The sequence below is a fragment of the Aspergillus karnatakaensis genome (assembly GCF_047715665.1).
Source record: "Aspergillus karnatakaensis strain CBS 102800 unplaced genomic scaffold BJY04scaffold_9, whole genome shotgun sequence".
Lineage (NCBI taxonomy): Eukaryota > Fungi > Ascomycota > Eurotiomycetes > Eurotiales > Aspergillaceae > Aspergillus > Aspergillus karnatakaensis.
This window is the reverse complement of record NW_027395721.1, coordinates 394,971-413,813: the sequence shown is the minus strand read 5'-3', so window position 1 is coordinate 413,813 and position 18,843 is coordinate 394,971. Positions and strand designations below refer to the sequence as shown.

General features: G+C 49.5%; 8 protein-coding genes across 8 annotated transcripts; 5 read left to right on the top strand and 3 right to left on the bottom strand.

The window, feature by feature from the left end:
• The first annotated feature begins 112 nt into the window (after positions 1–112).
• On the top strand, positions 113–1,659 carry slu7 (mRNA splicing protein SLU7). Its single transcript, XM_073710252.1, has one exon. It carries the CDS (start codon positions 211–213, stop codon positions 1,606–1,608), a length of 1,398 nt encoding a protein of 465 aa, XP_073574534.1. The 5' UTR covers positions 113–210; the 3' UTR covers positions 1,609–1,659.
• A 174-nt stretch (positions 1,660–1,833) lies between these two features.
• BJY04DRAFT_181868 (60S ribosomal eL37 domain-containing protein) lies at positions 1,834–3,010 on the top strand. Its single transcript, XM_073710251.1, has 5 exons — positions 1,834–1,937; positions 2,010–2,027; positions 2,107–2,169; positions 2,298–2,369; positions 2,479–3,010. The coding sequence occupies exons 2-5, from the start codon at positions 2,024–2,026 to the stop codon at positions 2,616–2,618; spliced, it is 279 nt and encodes a 92-aa protein (XP_073574533.1). The 5' UTR covers positions 1,834–1,937; positions 2,010–2,023; the 3' UTR covers positions 2,619–3,010.
• On the bottom strand, positions 3,011–4,402 carry BJY04DRAFT_181862 (uncharacterized protein). Its single transcript, XM_073710250.1, has 3 exons — positions 4,036–4,402; positions 3,494–3,976; positions 3,011–3,420 (listed from the first exon to the last, which is right to left on the bottom strand). Exons 1-3 carry the CDS (start codon positions 4,297–4,299, stop codon positions 3,094–3,096), a joined length of 1,074 nt encoding a protein of 357 aa, XP_073574532.1. The 5' UTR covers positions 4,300–4,402; the 3' UTR covers positions 3,011–3,093.
• Positions 4,403–5,270: 868 nt separating this feature from the next.
• Positions 5,271–7,810, top strand: BJY04DRAFT_169603 (putative C6 transcription factor (Gal4)). Its single transcript, XM_073709198.1, has 6 exons — positions 5,271–5,429; positions 5,483–5,512; positions 5,561–5,655; positions 5,706–6,022; positions 6,081–7,251; positions 7,313–7,810. Exons 1-6 carry the CDS (start codon positions 5,397–5,399, stop codon positions 7,707–7,709), a joined length of 2,043 nt encoding a protein of 680 aa, XP_073574531.1. The 5' UTR covers positions 5,271–5,396; the 3' UTR covers positions 7,710–7,810.
• A 610-nt stretch (positions 7,811–8,420) lies between these two features.
• On the bottom strand, positions 8,421–10,699 carry BJY04DRAFT_169639 (OTU family ubiquitin thioesterase). The gene is made up of 7 exons (XM_073709199.1): positions 10,213–10,699; positions 10,072–10,158; positions 9,944–10,007; positions 9,632–9,897; positions 9,254–9,525; positions 8,752–9,195; positions 8,421–8,702 (listed from the first exon to the last, which is right to left on the bottom strand). Exons 1-7 carry the CDS (start codon positions 10,456–10,458, stop codon positions 8,624–8,626), a joined length of 1,458 nt encoding a protein of 485 aa, XP_073574530.1. The 5' UTR covers positions 10,459–10,699; the 3' UTR covers positions 8,421–8,623.
• A 2,326-nt stretch (positions 10,700–13,025) lies between these two features.
• BJY04DRAFT_169556 (uncharacterized protein) lies at positions 13,026–13,861 on the top strand. Its single transcript, XM_073709196.1, has 2 exons — positions 13,026–13,490; positions 13,553–13,861. Exons 1-2 carry the CDS (start codon positions 13,142–13,144, stop codon positions 13,663–13,665), a joined length of 462 nt encoding a protein of 153 aa, XP_073574529.1. The 5' UTR covers positions 13,026–13,141; the 3' UTR covers positions 13,666–13,861.
• Positions 13,862–14,392: 531 nt separating this feature from the next.
• BJY04DRAFT_169569 (putative COP9 signalosome subunit 2 (CsnB)) lies at positions 14,393–16,430 on the bottom strand. Its single transcript, XM_073709197.1, has 4 exons — positions 16,266–16,430; positions 16,045–16,203; positions 15,934–15,994; positions 14,393–15,884 (listed from the first exon to the last, which is right to left on the bottom strand). The coding sequence occupies exons 1-4, from the start codon at positions 16,307–16,309 to the stop codon at positions 14,625–14,627; spliced, it is 1,524 nt and encodes a 507-aa protein (XP_073574528.1). The 5' UTR covers positions 16,310–16,430; the 3' UTR covers positions 14,393–14,624.
• Positions 16,431–17,213: 783 nt separating this feature from the next.
• On the top strand, positions 17,214–18,603 carry rho3 (Rho family GTPase RHO3). Its single transcript, XM_073709195.1, has 8 exons — positions 17,214–17,483; positions 17,543–17,593; positions 17,644–17,661; positions 17,721–17,737; positions 17,796–17,810; positions 17,863–17,984; positions 18,039–18,240; positions 18,295–18,603. Exons 1-8 carry the CDS (start codon positions 17,434–17,436, stop codon positions 18,411–18,413), a joined length of 594 nt encoding a protein of 197 aa, XP_073574527.1. The 5' UTR covers positions 17,214–17,433; the 3' UTR covers positions 18,414–18,603.
• Positions 18,604–18,843: the final 240 nt, after the last annotated feature.

Genomic DNA, 18,843 nt, shown 5'->3' with positions numbered 1-18,843 from the left:
TGGAATGCATGAAAGACGCGCTCGGGTGGCGCGGTTGAAACGCCTGATCACGTGACAGGGAATTCCTGATCGCCGAGCCTTACGCATAGGAATTGCGACAAGTCAATACTCTTTACAACAATAATGCTGGGCATTGTGTTTGATTTTCACTCTATAATATAATCCTCGGGCTTACCTTGCTCTTACCTTCACCTCACACCCATCGGCACAATGTCACGAAAACCCGCAGACGTTGCAAACAAAGAGCGCAACGAGTATATCCCAGCTTTCATTTCCAAGAAGCCGTTCTATGTCGATGATGACGACGCCGCAAACGATTACCTAGAGCATCAGCGTCTACATAAATCAGCAACAGATCAACAAAAATGGTACGATCGCGGAAAGCGCACCGGTCCAGCCGCCACCAAGTATCGCAAAGGCGCCTGTGAGAATTGCGGCGCTATGACCCATAAAACCAAGGAGTGTCTGAGTAGGCCTAGGAAGCAAGGAGCGAAGTGGACGGGGAAAGATATCCAAGCCGATGAAGTCATACAAAGCGTCGATTTGGGCTGGGACGCCAAAAGAGACCGATGGAATGGCTATAATGCGAGCGAATATACACAAGTGGTGGAGGAGTATGAGGAGGTGGAAAAGCTGAAACGACAGGCGAAGATTATGAATGGCGAAAAGCAAGGCACGAGTGATGATCCAGACGATGACGCCCCTGAACAAGAAGCGCGGTATGCGGAGGAATCAGATATGGGAAGACAGCAAAGCACAGCAACGCGCAATCTGCGAATCCGAGAAGATACCGCGAAATACCTTCTGAACCTGGACTTAGACTCGGCGAAGTACGATCCAAAAACGCGACGCATGGTAGACATGGGTGCTCAGGAGGATCAGGCGGCTGCTCTTGTGGCTGAAGAGAACTTTGTTCGAGCTTCTGGTGATGCGGCAGAGTTTGAAAGGGCCCAGCGATATGCTTGGGAGGCACAAGAACGTGGCACGCAAAAGATTCATTTGCAGGCAAACCCCACTTCCGGTGAGATCTTGCGCAAAAAGGAAGCAGCCGATATCGAGGCCAAGCGTGATGCCCAGCGCAAAGCACTACTCGAGAAGTATGGAGGTGAACAGCATTTACAGCAGACTCCGCTCCGCGACACGATGGTCGTTGAGAATGAACGTTTTGTCGAGTACGATGAGACAGGAGCAATCAAAGGCGCGCCCAAGAAAGCTACGAAATCCAAGTATCCTGAAGATATCTTCACAAACAACCATAAATCTGTATGGGGAAGTTGGTGGCACAATTTTCAATGGGGATATGCTTGCTGTTTTTCCACGGTCAAGAACAGTTATTGTACTGGTGAAGATGGGAAACGAGCATTTGAAGAGGCAGGCAACATGTTACTCCTGCCTGAGACTGAAGTTGAGGTTGAAAAGCGGTCGCTAGACGCTGACGATGCTGAGAGCCCCGAGAGTCGTAACCAACAGCAAGAAACAACCGGGAGAAAACGTACTCTCATGGAGGTTCAAACAGGGATTACAGAGGAAGAGTTTGAGACGTACAAGCGCAGTCGACTCGCAGCTGATGATCCCATGGCTTCCTTCATTGAGAACGATACTGCATAGCTAGGCTTAACGGGGCCGAGCATACATAGCCTTTTCCAACCTTCATATACAATTTTTATGGAGTTCAAAGCGTAGTCTACATCATATGAATAGAGCTCTTCATCTCCTGTCGAAACCTCCAAGTATAGTTACGGAAAAGACATCGATAGTCACGTGATGTCGCCCAGTTGAGGCTGTGTCATGTGACTAGCTCTGGTCTGGGCGGCCGCCAGGGCTTGTGCCCTCTCATAGCACACTCGCTTAGCAAGACACTCGGAGCCAGCGCGCAACTTTCGATCCGCTAGTAGCGACGACGACAACGACAACCAGCCCTTTAACGGAATCGCCAGGTGAGTTGCGCCGGTTAGAGCCTTCATATTACTCTATTGTTATTTTGACTAACAGATCTTTCGCTTCTCCAGTTCCCTAATTCAAGATGAGTACGTTCACTGTCGATAACCCGTCGATTTTTCCGATGCCTCGAAACAACAGAAATCTCCAGACTAACGACCATTATAGCGAAGGGTACCTCCAGCTTTGGCAAGCGCCACAACAAGACTCACACTCTCTGCCGTCGTTGTGGTCAGTATACCGTGCCCTCCGAATCCTTGGCCCGACGATTATCGAGAAAAGACGTCCAACGCCGGGATATGCTATGAAGGGTCGAAAAAAGAACACACTGGGCTAACAACTGGTTTCATCAATTTCAGGCAGCCGCTCCTACCACATCCAGAAGTCGACTTGCTCTAACTGCGGTTACCCCGCTGCTAAGACTCGCAAGTGTACGAATATCTCTTCATCTTGATTCATACCGCTCTGCGCAAGTCTTGCCGGACATGGTATTTGCTATTATATGAGGAACACTGGCTTACAGTTATGCGTGAACAACAGACAACTGGAGCGAGAAGGCCAAGCGACGCAAGACCACCGGTACCGGTCGCCAGGCTCACCTGAAGGACGTCCACCGCCGCTTCAAGAACGGCTTCCAGACCGGCACTCCCAAGGGCGCCCGCGGCCCTGAGAACCACTAAATCGTTTTCGATGTCGCGTTTTTGATCCCGGGGGCTGGGGAGGGCTGGTATGGCAAAGGAGCCTCACGTCTGAGGTAGTCGGTTCCTCATGTGCAGGGGCGCAAAAGATGCTTTTCCTGGGGAGTCGGTGTTGGGCAAGTCTTGACATTTGCCGTCAGAGCACTATTACTATAGAAAAGAAGGGCACAAAATTGACGGTATTTGGAAGACAGAAAATTTTCACTCTCATGGGCCTTCGGAATGGATAAAGTTCAGAAAAAGGGACAAACATGAATGAATTTCCTTTCTTGTTTATGGCTGGCGAATATCCCATCTTGTGGCAGGTCAATATCGAGATATCCATTCAATGTGATCTGTCTTCAATTCCAACCTTCTACACGTGGATTACGACATCATTCTGTACTTGTAAACATCCTTTACACCTAACATTCAGCTACCCCTTTTCATTCGCCTCAACGCCCAGCATTGATTTACTCTACTCCCCGCGCCCGAAAACACTGACACCCCCGTCTCTTTGGACGAAATATAACACCTCCTTTTCTTCCCAACTCTCCTCCGCGCCAGCGCTATCTCTTTGTCCCCAAGCGCCTCCTTTGCTAACCCTAAGAACACCACTTACATCCCGGGCGGCACCTGTTTCCAGGTTCCGAAGTTGTATTACCATTTCTGCTCGATGAGCCAGCCCAACAGAAAACGCGGCATGCTCTGTCTCCAAGGGGGTTGCGGTCTGATGTGCGAAGACGGATGCATTATGAATTAATGGAGAGTCGGCAGAGATCGTCACAAGCGTCGAAGATGCAGCCTAGATTTTCGTACAAGTTATTGTCAGCAATTGGTTTCCAAGCAACGCCCGATAATGGTAACTCGGTTCATGCCTGCTGTAATCCCATCAGCCACTCCCCCATTTCTGTAGCTCCAATGCCCTTGCTTGGCCCCGTAGCCGCCAATACTAAGTCGGGTTGGTCGACAACCAAAAGAACATCGGATCCTTCTTCAGCTTCGCCCGAGCACAATGCTTTCAGCTGGTTTATTATGGTCGTGATGTCTTTTTCCAGAGCGTCCATCGCCCTGACTCCGTTGCCTGACAGATGTAGCCGTTTTAACGAGCTGGTCTCCTGATTGACAGTAGCAGAGTGTGGGTTGTCCACACTGGCGGGTGGCTGAGCGGGTAGACGTGAACTTGCTGCGCCAGCAGGAGGAAGTCCAGGTTGCGATCTGATGGGAAGGGTGGTTCGAGGACTTGTTTGAGATGATACAGGCGATTGTGCTGTTTGAGGGGTAGAAGAGGAAAAGAGTTCGGAAAGCCCGTCGACGAATGCGAATTGTCGCTTCTCTGCAAGACGTGCTAGGTCGAGACCCTGATTGTGAAGGCTAATCAGCGCAAGAAGGTGTAAGCCATACAATGTGGGATTCATACCAATCTTTTTGCTTCTGACCTCCAGAACTCCCACCCCCGCAAAAAACTCACAAGCACGACCTTCTTCTTCCGTCCGCCGTCGCCATCTTGGTGCCCAGGTCCGAGGTTAGGCGTAAGCGATGCGCTCAAAGCAGCGCATAAAAATCGCAGTACAAGCCAATTGCCCGTTGCACCTAGCACAGAGGATAGCACCGTGAGCGAGGAGTCTGGTGGAGGGGTGATATAGGGCAGAAGAAGGTGGGGGAGGGGCGGTTGGCTCGGCATGGCGGGACTCCGGAAATCAGTTCTGCTATAGCGTCGTCAGGTGCATATGCAAGGTCAAGCTCAAGTCGGTTCAATTGTTCCCGGGTCGTCACGAGTCACTGATCTGTCCATAGGTACCAACGAATTTGGGGCTAGCAATTGATGAATCTTTCGGCTGCAAAAATGACGTTGGGAATATGGGGCCCGTTCAATGTGGCTTATTGGCCAGTTCTGGTACCTGAGCTTCGGCCCACTTGATGCCCCGCGCTTAAGGCAACGATGCAGACTACTCTGTCTATAGACTATACTACTAGTATAATTCAACTAGAACTCGCGGTGGTATCATACGGTGCTATAGAACACACTCGGATTTTCTTGATGCCTCTAAAAGCGTTGAGGAGGGATAAAATGCGCAGTGACCCTATAACGTATTGCGGCGGCCATATCCGTAAAAGTCTTAGATGTCTTGTACCAACAGGACCTGCGTTCGGATTTACCTATTGGGTATTAGAATCTTTGCGTAAATAGAGTATTTACGGGAAATTATTATCGAGAAGGATCCTACTAAGAAGTAAAGGATGGCAAGCTCGGAGATTGCAGGTAAGGAGAATTTTTCCCAAATCACATGACTTGCATGCATCCCCCACACTTGCAAAGTCTCCCCGTTGACATCCATTCAGTCTGTCAATCAGTCAATCAGTCATTCCACTCTTTCCAAATTGCTTGTCATGGGCATGTGTACTTGCATCTGTTTGGTGCACTAGTGTCACTCATTGTTTGTGCCGACCGTAAGTTTGTCCCATATCGCTTTATGTGTTCTGCTTTTCTCTATACCCCACTACTGCAACCCCTCCAGGCCAAGTAAAAGAGTGTCCGCCCGCCAGCACCTCTAAGACAAGATCTCAGCTGCTCCTTTTGTGAACACTTTGCTGTACCTCCTGGAGCTATTGACCAGGAACCTTATCATATCCCTCCATCTATATGCTTCTCTCAGCAAAGCCGTTATTCTTGGGCAATCATTAATAAACATCCCTTGACTAACAGCTGACCTGACAGATGATCCAAGCTCTCTATGACTGTCGAGCGCGAGATATCTGGCGTCGAACCTCAGTATAAATATGGCTAGCACCCGCGATTCCCACTCTTTTGCAGTAAGCCTCTTCCATACGTACAATGCACCGAGCCATGGTTCTAAATTTTACAGTGTGATGAATGCCGTCTACGAAAATCCAAGGTGAGTCCCCAGGAGACAAAGTGCTTCGGGGGTCTGACTCAATCTCAGTGCTCTAAAGAGAAACCTATCTGTTCCCAATGCAAGCAGCTCAACAAAGAATGCAACTATAGCCCCAAGGTTACCAGAAGCCCTCTAACCCGGCAGTAAGTTCTACAATAGCATTTGTTCCCTCTATCACTAATGCCCATTGCAGGCATTTGACCTTCGTTGAAGACCGCTTGCAAGCATTTGAAACAGCCCTAGGGCGGCTGTTCCCGGGGGGTGATCTGGATGCCACGGTTCGCTCTCTTCTGCATGATCAGGAGCCTGTCAAAGCTGGCTCTTCGTCCAAGTCTTCCTCAAGACATTCGACCCCCGCAAAGACCGAAGCAGAACGGCACGAGCCGCCGCCAGAGGCTTTACCGCAGCAGGCCGATGGGTTTGACTGGGCGGAAAACAGAATCACGCTTGGTGATCTAACAGACGGCATGGCAGCTCTGTCAATCAAGCCGGAAGGTGCCGGTTATTTCGGTATTTTGCTACACTTGGGTATCTCCATGGCTTCCCTAAACTGACCCATCATTCTCAGGGGCATCATCGGGTGTTGTACCACTTCGTGCCATGTTTGATCATGGGTTTGATCTCAATATACCACCTGGCACAACAAAACCCACCGACAAGACAGATAAAATTCCCCTGAAATCCCAGCTGTTGAACATCGCGCCTTCTGGTGTTGTTGAACACGCTTTCATGGATGCATTCTTTCAAAATTACCATATGAGCTATCCGTTTGTTCACGAAGCCACATTCAGAGCACAGTTCTACGAACAGCTCCCGCGACCACATGGGCCAGCATGGCAAATCCTTCTAAACACAATCCTCGCGCTTGGGGCATGGTGTATCGGTGACGATAACTCTGATCTAGATATCACTTTCTATCAAGAAGCCAGAAGCAGGTTGCAGCAGATGTCTGTTTTTGAGGCCGGCAATCTCACTCTTGTTCAGGCATTGTTATTCTTGAGCAATTATGCGCAGAAGCGGAATAAGCCGAACACAGGCTGGAATTTCCTCGGCTTGGCCGTTCGGATGTCCATGAGCCTTGGGCTACATAAAGAGTTCCACGGTTGGAAGATTAGTCTCTTGCAGCGAGAAGTCCGAAGAAGACTGTGGTGGGGTGTCTACATATTCGATAGTGGTGCCGCGAAGACTTTCGGCCGTCCGATTCTGCTCCCAGAGGACAGCGTTATGGACGTGAAACATGTACTCAACATTCACGACGATGCTCTTGTCATGACAACTACAACTATACCTCCCGAGGTTGACGAGCCTACTCTCTATACAGGAATGATCGCACAAGCAAGGTTCCATATACTGACCAATAGTGTCTATCAACGACTTATTTCGGGGCCGAGTCTAACCCCAGAGGAAACCCTGAATCTCCAGAAACCAATGGAGGAGTGGTATAACGGGCTGCCCGATTATCTTAAACAACCAGACCACGGTTCTATGTCAGACAACTTTGCTTTAGTCCGCAACCGACTATTGTGGCGAGACTGGAATCTGAGGATTCTGATCTATCGTCCCATTCTTCTGAGGTGGGCCTCTAGGAGATGGACGCCAAATGCGCCTACTGAGCCAGAAGACCCTTTCGAAGTCGAATGCAGGATGCTCTGTTTCCGCAATGCGAGGTTAACCATCTCCTCGATCACGGACTTTGTGAACCAAAATCTCTGCACTAGAATTGGTGTATGGTACATGCTGTAAGTCTCCAGATCCAGGACAAGGCCCTATTTTGTTGCCATTATAACTAATATCACCAAGTTACTTCCTTTTCCAAGCGGGTCTAATACCAATTATCTTATTAATGACGGATCCAGCCAGTACAGATGCACCAAGTTGGCTCCAAGAGATTGAGGCAACCAAAGCACTCCTCATGCATCCCTCTTTGAGCAGCAATCACCTTGCTGGTCGTTGTCTTGAGGTAATCAACCGTCTTTGCGCTCCTGTATACTCCTCAACCCCCACGAGTCCCAGCGGCGCCGCCCGGACACAGCAGCAGCCACAGCCGATCTTCATGCCATTTGCAGATCAACTTTATAACGACCCCACATTCGGCAGCATGTTTCCGGACGTGAATCAAGACCTAAACGTCAACGCGGGGATGGATTTTTCCGAATGGGTGAATTTCGCTCCAACTCCGCAAAACGAATTCACCTGATGTGCCGCACTACAGTGATATATTTCAAACATAGCATTTCTCAAATCAACCAACCAAAAACAGGTTGAAACATCCAATCACCAAGGCACTACCGGCTTCTGGCCTGGAATCGGTACCAATGCGCAGTGACAATTGACTCACCTGATATGCTTGAGACACTTGAGAGGGTCTCTCCTCCTCGACCACTGAATACTCCGAACGCTATACACTTACATATATATAGGCAGTCAATCTGCCACTACATGCGAGATACCCATGATCGCTTCGCATTGGGATCGGGTGAAACTTTTCCCTTAGCCATACAGCATCGATCGGACAGACATCAGTGGAAATACCTAGTAACCACTCTTCTCTTCTCAATTGAACCATCACAAGAACATATAATTTCTACATATATGTGGATGCAGAGGGAAGAGCCTATGCAGATTACATTATCATGCCCATCTGTTCCACATGAAGATGCATTTGAGTTCCTGTGCATGCCTCAGCTTCTACATCGTCTACAGTGAAGATTGAACACAATCCGGAGATAGCTTAGACCAATAGGAATCATGTCTTGGATTTGGAAGAAACCACCGGGTCATTAGCGCGCCCTCTTATAGAATACTCAAACAAAAATCAATAATGCGCTCAAACGGATGCAGCAAAGCACACGCTAATAATGGATCAGCCGGGCAGTGCGCCCACAAGATGAGCAAACCGCCACCAACACTTGACAATAACGCATTATATCTCAGTTTCATTACCAGCGCAAGGGTAGTTATGTAGAAAGAAGAACATTCGTCATAGCAAGCTACCTCCTTATATCCGAAACCGGGCTGTGCAATTCATATCGTAGGGTCATATTCGTATGTCATAGAAAGCTACAATGGGGCCAGAGCAGGGATCGTGACCAGATTTCCCCGCAGTTCGCCCTACTTGCGAGGCTCGCTGGGATTGAAGTGAATCGGTTGAAAGTCCGAGTTGGCGAAATGTGCTACATTGAATGGGGAACTGGCATCATGTTAGTCGCATCAGGCGAAGAAAAGACCGGAAGATATACTTCTTGAATGGTGGAGTAACTGGAAGTGACCGGCTCAGGTTTGGCTCCATCACAAGTGGATTCAACCGAATTTGAGCCCCTTCGGTTGATCGTGGAGGTAATGAAGTCATAACAGGAGGTGGTCCGGTTAAGCGGACCGGTATCTGCATGCCGGGAATAGGCGCAGGTGGCGGCGGTGGAGTTGTGTGCATAGGGGGCTGGTAGACTTCCTGTGGAGGAAGGGCTTGATAAGGATCAGATGGAGGTTGAGACATCGGAGGAGTAGGGGTATTGGGATATGGCGAGTCCATCATCATGTTCGGGATCGCCATCAAGCTTGGGTGAATATCAAAAGCGAAACCATTAGGGTCCCACGAGTAATTCTGGGACATGCCGTACTGAATGTTGACCACTGGCTGTGTAATTAGGGGCGGCTCTACTTGGTATATAAGATCATAATGGCCTCTATGTAGGGTACGTCAGCAGCGAAAACAGCATGTCAAAAGCTGGTAGGTGGGCTTACGGTCGGTATAGGAGACGGATAGCGCCGGTGGTCGGTCTAGGTTGTGTAAGTATGTGTGGAGTAACAGCATCTCCTTCGCTGCGGTCGAGGTACAGGATCTGGACCAAGAGCCCGGATCCTTCAATTACAACATCAATAAGTGCCCGCAGCCCAATTTCATCAATTTCCGTCCTCACGGGTTCTATTCGCGTTGAGCAGTACTGATTAAGAGGCATGGAAAGGAAGCCTTGGAATTGTTGGTGGTTCAATTTCATCCATGCACTGGCCAGAAGCTGTGAATCGGGAAACATCATGTTAGTCAACATTCCTGGTCTTCGAGATTCAAGAAACGCTGCAAAGTAGATCAAGCCAACAAGGGGCGGCCGGAGGGTTACTAACTCTAAAATGAGTGATGATGGCGGTCGAGTTGTATCCGTCATTGAACAAATCAACGAGAAACGAGTCATGTCGCTCTCCCCGGTTGATCGCATTCAGTACGCTCTCAAAGGCCTCCATTGTCGCATCCACGAACATTTCGTACATGGCCTCTTGTTGTCCGGTTTGGTCCAGAAGAGTGTTGAGGGATTTGATCCGAAGCATCTCGCGCTGCGCATGTGCTGGATCACGTAGATTGAAGATGTTCTCAAAGTATCCAAAGGCAATTGCTAAACGAGGTTAGTTTTTGGCTTTCACTAGAAGCACTCAATTTACCTCTCCAACCACAATTTCCATCTCCTTTCATGATACGGGAGTACGGATGGGTCACAGCTAGGGCCTGAAAACGAGGCAATCAGCAACAGACCAAGACAGCCTATACTCTTGGGGGGGTTCAATCATACTGCTGTCTTGGTGACGAAGGTTGGATCAGCATTGGCGTATTCGATGGCAATGGCATCAGTAGATTGTTTATGGGAGACGAGAGGGCCCTGTGGGAAATGTCAATGGGCGCAACTAACAGCATGCAAGATGATGTTTCTTACTGGGAGATCCGGCTCATACTTGTCAGAGAGCTCCTGGTAGCGGCTCATCTCTTCGGATGGCGGTTGGTTCATGTTGAAGGCAGCAGGGTGATGACCATATAATGTGCTCGGCAGCTGAGAAAACCCGTGACTGAGACAGGCGGGCGACGGCAGAGACTGGGGGTAATAACCAGGAATATGTTCCTCTTTGGATGAGAAGTGGCTCAAGGGATCAAAGTGATTTCTAGGAATGTCCGATAAGGACATCGCATGGGCTATCTAGAGCGGCTCTTCGGAGACAGTCGAGGAGGTGCTGGCAGAGGGAAGGTGCGATCCAGGGTTATCACTCCAAGGACATCATCTAAAGGAGAGGACCGGTGGGCTTTCTCGGTAATTCGTCCTACCACAGGCGTCCGGGTGTCAAGAATAAGTCCGTCTTAGCACAGCAGAAACCTGTTGAGACAACGACGACTTAGCATCACGGGGTGGGAGGGGTTGGATATAACATAGGAGCAACGATCCTATGACAGATCATACGAAGCGAAGGATAAGAAGTCTAAAGTGGAACAGGCGAGAAGCAGGGGGATTGAGATGAGGGAGGGTGGATGTGAAAGTGAAAAGACAGAGTGGATGGAAGTGCGAAGGTGAGGTCTGTTGGATGGAAGCTAGCTTTGAGCCAGATTGGGCCAATCTAGCATGTGACACAGCAGCCATCCAGTCAGATCCCCCGCTTGACTCGTCAATTCGAGATGACTGTGATGGTTCTGATAATCATGATGGAGACTACAGGATGGATTCCAGTGGGAATTGATGATGGTGATGGTGATGATGATGATGGTGATAAAGAGAGGCAGTTGCTGACCTTTGGAGAACCGAACCTAGTACCTAGTGTGATCGAACGGGCAAAAGACGCTGGAGAAGAGAGACAGCAGGGATCAGAGAAAAGAACTTCATGAGGGAAGAAAGAGAGATGGGGCGATAGTCCGGGTCAATATTAAATAATAATAAGTAAGAAGAGCAGGTCGCTCTCGCGGGGAGAAGCTTCTGAGCGCCGAAAGAGACGCGCGGGGTTTCCCTTTTTTCTTTCCACAGCCAATTCCTCCAGCTAACTAACTACTGCACCACTGCACAGCAAGCTGCAGCAATACTCCACGAACAAGTCTCCAGGCTTCAGAAATGGATTCTCATGAGATAAGGCTGTGGATCGATCGAGCTCGACGGTCCTGAGTCCTGACAAATAACTATCGCGGTACCGACCTTCGCAGCAGTAGTTATGCCCCAGTTCGACGTATTGTACTTCAGTGCCCCCCGGGCCCCAAGAATCATCGTCTCCGATTCTTCGGTGGAAGATCCACGGCAATATAACTTAGTGACTAAACTTACGATCGATCGCGTCTCCTTCCAATCCTCATACTTATTGCCAATGCTCTCATTTTCCCATGGTCACCGGGCAAATGCCGAATCCTCCGCACTTTGGCCAGTGATGGCCGCCCGCTCTGCCGGTGCTCAGACCGCACTCTTAGCCATCTCCATCAATGACCCTCCCATCGCCAATTCCCCTCGTCATCCTTGGAGTTAATGGTCGGGATTGAAATCATAGCCCGGTATGATCATCGTCACTATGACTGGAGAGAGAAACTCCATACCATGCACTTGAAAGCGACCACATGTCCGCCCACAGCTCCGTGCTTGACTGGGTCGATTGTCCTGCAGCTAGTCGTAGTGTGAGACTGCGAGTAAGCTGGCTGGCTGTCTTTTCAGATCCAAAACCACTATCCGTCTAACAATCCTTGTGCCTTTCTCAACTTTCAAGCACCCTGGCTGTCATGAAAGAGAGCTTGGGTCCTCCACCATTCACAGGTGAGCTACTTTCGACCTAAATCCTCCTTCGCGCACTCGGGGCGGTTGCCCTTCTGCTTAGCATGGCCAGGCCAAGTTAATCTAAACCATCGCTTGCTACTGGTACCTCCTCTAAGAATCCGTCCTCCGTACTGCTCCGGGCTTGCATGCAGCAGCATTTTTACGAGGGTGGGGAGGAGCCAAAGGCACCATCTTAGGATCCGGCCCCAACGCCTCTTGTCTCGAATTTGCCTTTTCTCGCTAATGTAGAGCAGAAGAAGTCTCAGACAAATAAGAAAAGTGAAGTACATACAAATCAGCTGCGCACTCGACAATCACCTCTCAAAGAACGATAAACCAAAACAAAGTTCTACTACGCGATGCTTTGACCTCGTCTGACATCCTTCGTCCCCATCAGCTCTGCGGTGGTCTACATCTCGTCTGCTGAGTCGATGGATTTTTCTTGTCGCTATTGTCCTCTCTCGAAGCCAAATCACCGAAGAGGTCTGAGTGATGTTGAACTAGCAAAGAGACTAAGCAGTCTGCGGAGTAAGGGCTTTCAATAATTATACACATTTCGAAGAAGCAACGTGAAACCATCGGCTTGACCTCACCACCAACTACCAATCCGATCCCGCAATCATCGCTCTTGTACTATATGTATATATAGACGACAGGGCCGGATATACAATTGTGTATATCGGATTTCAATATTAGGGATCAGACCACCGTGGCGCTGTCTCTGGACCATTCCACCGGGTAACTAGAGCATTTCCTTTCCATCCTCGTAGGCAGCCTCTGTCGCCTCTTTGGCATTTGAGACTTGCAATGCGAAGGTTTCACCCAATCTTGATCTTGCATGTTATCTGGATAAATCATCCCGCAACGAGAGCAAATCGGCCCTTTCTCCCTCTTCTAGTAAACCAACTAAACCAACTAAGACAGGCCTTGCATAAGCTGCCTCGGAAATAGCGCCCGAGGCTGCGCTCAAGTCGATGTCAAAAGATATACTCTGTACTAAGTGCGGGTGGTTGCCTCTGTCGTCTGTACCTGCCTGGATTCCCTTTTTTTTCCCTTCGCTTTTGAGCCTACTGTACAGTACATACGTAGTATGCACAAGGCCTGCAGAGTACCTTTCAGAAGTGATTCTTACGATCGTACCTTTTCCCATCAACCCTGTCGTACATCTGTGCTCGGGAGTATCGCCAAGATTTACTTCAGCCGACCCCTGGGCCTGATACCTCCATTATATGCCAGCTCAGCTGTCGATCGTAAGTTGGTAGACGTTATTTGCTACGAATATTCCTGTTTGTTGTCTAGCGATTCCCAGGGCAAGATTACCACTACTGTCTTTCGACCATATCCAGACATATTTCAGCGTCAGGCTCTATCTGTCCAGACGGAAGGACACGGCCAGAACGAGCGTCCGGACGGCAGAATCGCATCAAACCTCGGCGCAGGTGAGTGGAGGGAAACTCTTTGAGTCTTGATTTCTGATCCGTCACGGTAAATTGATGTGCAGCAGCGGGACGGAAGCACCGTGGCATTAGTCGACGGGAATATTCAATTGAGTCTGCACGAAACAGCCGATCACCTTGCATTCCTGCCTCTTCAAGAAGAATCATGGCAAACTAAAGCAGACTCAAGCTGGTCTACTCGCCTGGGCCCGGTGACGACTGACAAGAGTTTTCCCACCAGCTGTTCACCGCAAGGATGTACGGAAGACGTGCTATTATCTGACTAACGGACAATTGGAGGAGTTCCTGCAATGACAACACGCCAATTGTTCCCCTCTCTCCACAATCTAGACTACGAAGTTACGGCTAAGTACACAACTTTGTTGCAAGTTGACCCGCTTCTTGACAGCAAAGGCATTGTTGTTAACGAATACTCGCGACAGGCAAGAGTCCAGACTACATCAGACTTGAGGTGTTTGGTGGCCACAGCAGAATCCTTTTCCCGGCCAAGGCTATTCAGTCGGTCGGTTCTGCAAAAATGCTACCTAGGTAGGTACCGAAGTGCATGTACACGCCCGTCTAGCGGGAGACGGAATTCGAGAGCTGGGTGACTGACCGACCTCCTCCAGTCGTTCTTTCTCAATCTCCACCAGTGCTACAACTGCAGCTCCATTGTCACCCTGCGGTGATGCAGCCTATCCGCGCGAATGAGCGGTTCTGTCCCATGTGCCTCTTATCAGGCAAACAACGGGCGGATCACGCTTCCCTCGTCCCATGGTGGGTTCCTACAGGTCACTTGGGAGCTGTGGATGCGTTCGTCGTGCAGCATGCAGCACCCAGCACCAGTGGCATTGGTAAGCCTCGGTGAGAGAGGGACAGAGAGACGAGGTGAGAACATACATACGTATGTATTATGTACACGACAGTCACGGCACGACGCACACCGCGAGCCCCCACACAACAGGCCAGATATTCAATAATAATGATATCTTGAAAGTTTCTGCAAGCCCAGCGACCAGCAGCGGGCAGGGATTATAAGCATGCATCCATGATTCGCCTGACTCCTAAGTACGAGTAGCACTGCTTTTGCCTCTGTGCAACATCCGATTCTTCCTGTCTCCTGCCTCTTTTCCCCGCCTAAAACACCCCCGAGCCACTCTTGATCCCGTGTCCTGCTTTGTTACCCTTACCCCCTCTTCGGAATCGGTGACTGGCAGTACGTGGGTCTCCAGCGGTAACATCGTCGTCAAAGGCCGATTGGTAGAATGAGGGTGGTCGCAATCCCATCCCGCCCATCTGCGAGCCATCGTCGTTTTTGAATCCGTCGCCATCGTTTAGAGTCACTTGCCAGAGCGCTGTTAAAGATTCGTTCCACTCCTTCAGGGACTGGAGTCGATCCACGTCGCTTGCGCTTTCAACCGAGACCGTCCCGTTTTCCTGGTCGATCTTGGCATTCAGTTGCTTGTCGAGGATAAGGAAGCCCAGGATGTCTTGTGCCTCCGTCACGGAAATCTTGATGTGCTTCGAAATGAAACGGAGCGTGAACCGGGTGTACGGCGCGATCAGTTTAAGAATAGCCTTGGTCCGCATATTCCGACTGACCTCGTCAATGTTTTCCGCGATGAAGGGGTCGGCCAGAACGTCCGGGTTCTTGCTTAATACCTCTTCGTACGCGTGAATGTCATCTCTCTGGAACGCGTCTACCAAATCGGTCATGGCAGAGATGCGGGGGTCGTTCTTGTACGGTTTCGTCTCTTGCGAGTGGAAAGGGTTGATGTCCGATTTCATTAGCATGGTGGTCAGCACGAGATACTTCAGCACTTGAATCCGTTGCATCGAACCCGCCTCGTCGTAGTTTCGGAAGGACTCAAAGAAATCACTCTGCGCCTCCTCCCAGTTCTCCTCGCTCATATGCATCTTTCCTCCGCATTCGCGAATAATACCCATGATCTTGGGATGCGGTACCGCCGACCGCACGCGGAGAGCCCGCTGGTAGAGTGCCTTTAAGCGCTTGTTGTTTTTTGTTTCGGCGTACATCTGAATCTCCAACGCATATAGCTCGAGTAGGTATGTGCCCTTGCTGGGGTCATCCGATCCGTCTTCCCGCTGACAGGCCCGGTGTAACTCCCGCACTTTCTTGCTCAACTGGCCATACTCTTTTCGTTCTAACCACAAGCGGGCCAATTTGATATTCGTCTTAAGCCACAGCCGCTCATTATTTGTGTTCTGGAATGAGCTGAGGGTAAGAGAATAGAATTCTTCCATGCATTGGTACGCCTTGTCGTCATCGGCTCCCTTTTCAATGTAGTCCAACATGTTATTGATCGACTTCTCGGAATAGTTTCGTGTGACAGCCGATTTGACATATGTTAAGAGTTCCCTGTAGTGTTCAACGGCCTATGAAGTCAGTCCAGCTTCCCCAGGAGAAAGATGGGTATCGGCGTACATCACCGTATCTCCCCAGTTTAAACTCCAGCTTGATCGCCTGTTTCAGTCCCTTGAAGCCCCTTGAAGCTATCAGCATACAACTATCGGCCGCCGAGAGTATAAGATATACCAGTCTCCTTTATCTTGTTCCAGGGCAGGAACCCCCAGGAATTCGTCAATCGCTTCCTCCGGGTTGTCGACCTTGATCTGTTTGGCATTGTAATATTTGTTCTCGATCCCGATGTCTTCTGCCTCATCGTCGTCCGCATCTTCGTACTCAAAGTCGTAACTAGCATCGCAAAAGTGAGCCGGGGTCTTTGCGCGTGGAGATTGCGTTGCGATGGTACTCACTCCTCATCAGCAGAGTCGTGCATGAAATCGTCGTCGTCGGACATGGCGGGCAATCTAGGTTTATACAGGTGGTAGAAGGAACTGTCAAATACGAATCATAAAGACTGCTAGGCTCGAAGGTCTGAAATAGCAGATGGAGACAGGTGGTATGGATAAGAGCCAGCTTGACAGTGGTGGCTTGGGGGAAGCTCCCGCCGCCTATCTATCAGTATCAGCAGTCATTAATGCCTGAGGCAGTCACTTGCAGTCCCCGCTCCCAACATTCAACCTTCGAGCCTCTTGTGGGTCCTACCAAGTTTCTACATTGAGATGCTACACCAATCTCAACGTAGGAAGCAGTGTAAATGCTCTTTGTTTGGTGACCCATGCTAGATAGGTCACACAGTATGCTTTCTTAGTATAAATTGGGTAGCTTATTCGACTAGCATCGCTTAAGCTAAGTTAAGTGTCTGCTAAATCGCGTCCCACATTTTGAGGACTGTACTGTAAAAATGTTGAGCTGGAAATATATATATCTCTCAGGGGACACTGCATCGATGGCCGGAGCATCCAAGGCCGCTTAATGCCCCATTGAATCTATGTATATTACTCAGGACCATCTGAGAGTAGTGTAGCCTCTCATCTAGCTCTATGCTATCCTAGTATATACTTATGCTATGGTTAACTCGTCGAATACTGGCAGAATGCAAGACATTGAAGAGTGGAGCACGTTATGGAGACCCCAGGCACTGTTACCACCTGCCCCAGAGCCCAATACATCATGAACAATGATGATCCGAGCTCACTGAGCTTTGAAGGCAGACAGAAATTGATGTATCTAGGTAGACTGGAAGCAGCTCTGGCTCAGGAACCGGAAGAGGCGTGACATGTGTCGACCGCTTGGCAGATGAGAATCATCCTATTCGCCGGGATTTGAGGAATTTAGTCCGATGACATCGATCTCCACGGCCCACGACTGGGGCGCAGTCTCATTTCTTCAACTCCTACGCTCGACATCTCATATTCGAACCGAGACGCATCCTTACACGCTCACAAGAAAACTACGACATATACACTCGCCTTGTTCCTCCTATATAAACCCTGCTGCTGGCCGACTCGCCCTCCTTGAATCCCCCCTGGACCCGCTCGCATATTCCCCGATCTAGCCCCGACAACCCTGCCTCTCAAAATGGATTTCTGTGGTCGCCAGAAAGTTGTTCGCCGCAAGATGGTACTCCTGTCAGTGAGACCTAATATGACCCTGGAAGAAGTGTCGCGTGGTTCTAACTGTACAACAGAGGAGACGGTGCTTGCGGTAAAACCTCCGCCTTGAACGTGTTCACAAGAGGGTAGGTTGTCTCAGCACATTCTGCCTTGGAGCTTGCTAACTCTTGCATAGATACTTCCCAACGGTTTAGTAAGGCTTTCTCGACCGAATATTAAATCCAGTATTAACCATGCTCCTCTGGCGCTTAGTGAACCGACTGTTTTTGGTTTGTGGCCCTGCGCATTCCGGGTATTTTGACACAATGCTGACTGCGGCCTTCCCAGAGAACTATGTCCACGGTATTCCCTACCCTAATCGTCTCTGCTCCCGACACATACTTACATTTGAAAGATATCTTTGTTGATAACGTTCACATGGAGTTGTCGTTATGGGATACGGCTGGCCAAGAAGAGTTCGATCGATTGCGTGCGCTTTCATACGAGGATACGCATGTTATAATGCTGTGCTTCAGCGTAAGGTCCTCATTCAGCATTGGACTGTCTTGCGACTAAATCTTTGGACTATAGGTCGACAGCCCCGATTCATTCGAGAATGTGGCCAGTAAATGGACGGAAGAGATCTCGGAGAATTGCCCCGGAGTCAAGCTTGTTCTCACAGCGCTCAAGTGCGATTTGCGAAAGGATGAAAACTCAAATGACAACCCTAATGTCATCACTTACGAGCAAGGGCTGGCAAAGGCGAAGGAGATAGGGGCTGTCAAGTACCTAGGTCAGACTGCACTCGAGAAAGTCTGTACCTGTGCATTGCTAATAGTTATCACAGAGTGCTCTGCCGTGCAGAACCGTGGCATTAGAGAAGCCTTCTACGAAGCCGCCAAAGTCGCTCTTGAGGTGAAGGCACAGAACTCTGGCTCATCGCAGAGCCGCTGCGTCATTCAGTGAGCGCTACATTGCAATTTCCGCTTCCAAAGTCAACCGTTCTATATACCCGGCGATCTCGTTACTCAATTCGATTATACCAATTCGCAATCTTCGTGCTCGAGGGACGCCACTACTTACGACTCAGCATTTCAGCCATGCAATATCTGCACTGCCATTTCTTCGCTTCGTTATATATAATCTCAACCCTCCAGATTTTATCGCATAATGCCATAATTAACCATGTCCCGATCGGGACGCAGAAATCGACTTCAAGCTTCGTTTCCAGAAGCTTTCAGGTTGGCTACTGACTATTTCATCAATTCGATTTGAATTCTCAAATTTGGGTGTTCAGCGTACGGCTCCAACTCCTTGTCTTACTGCAAAGTGTGTGTGTATCATGGATGTATTTTTATCTGAGGGCACCTCGTCACGAGTCTGCTTGGTGCGGTTG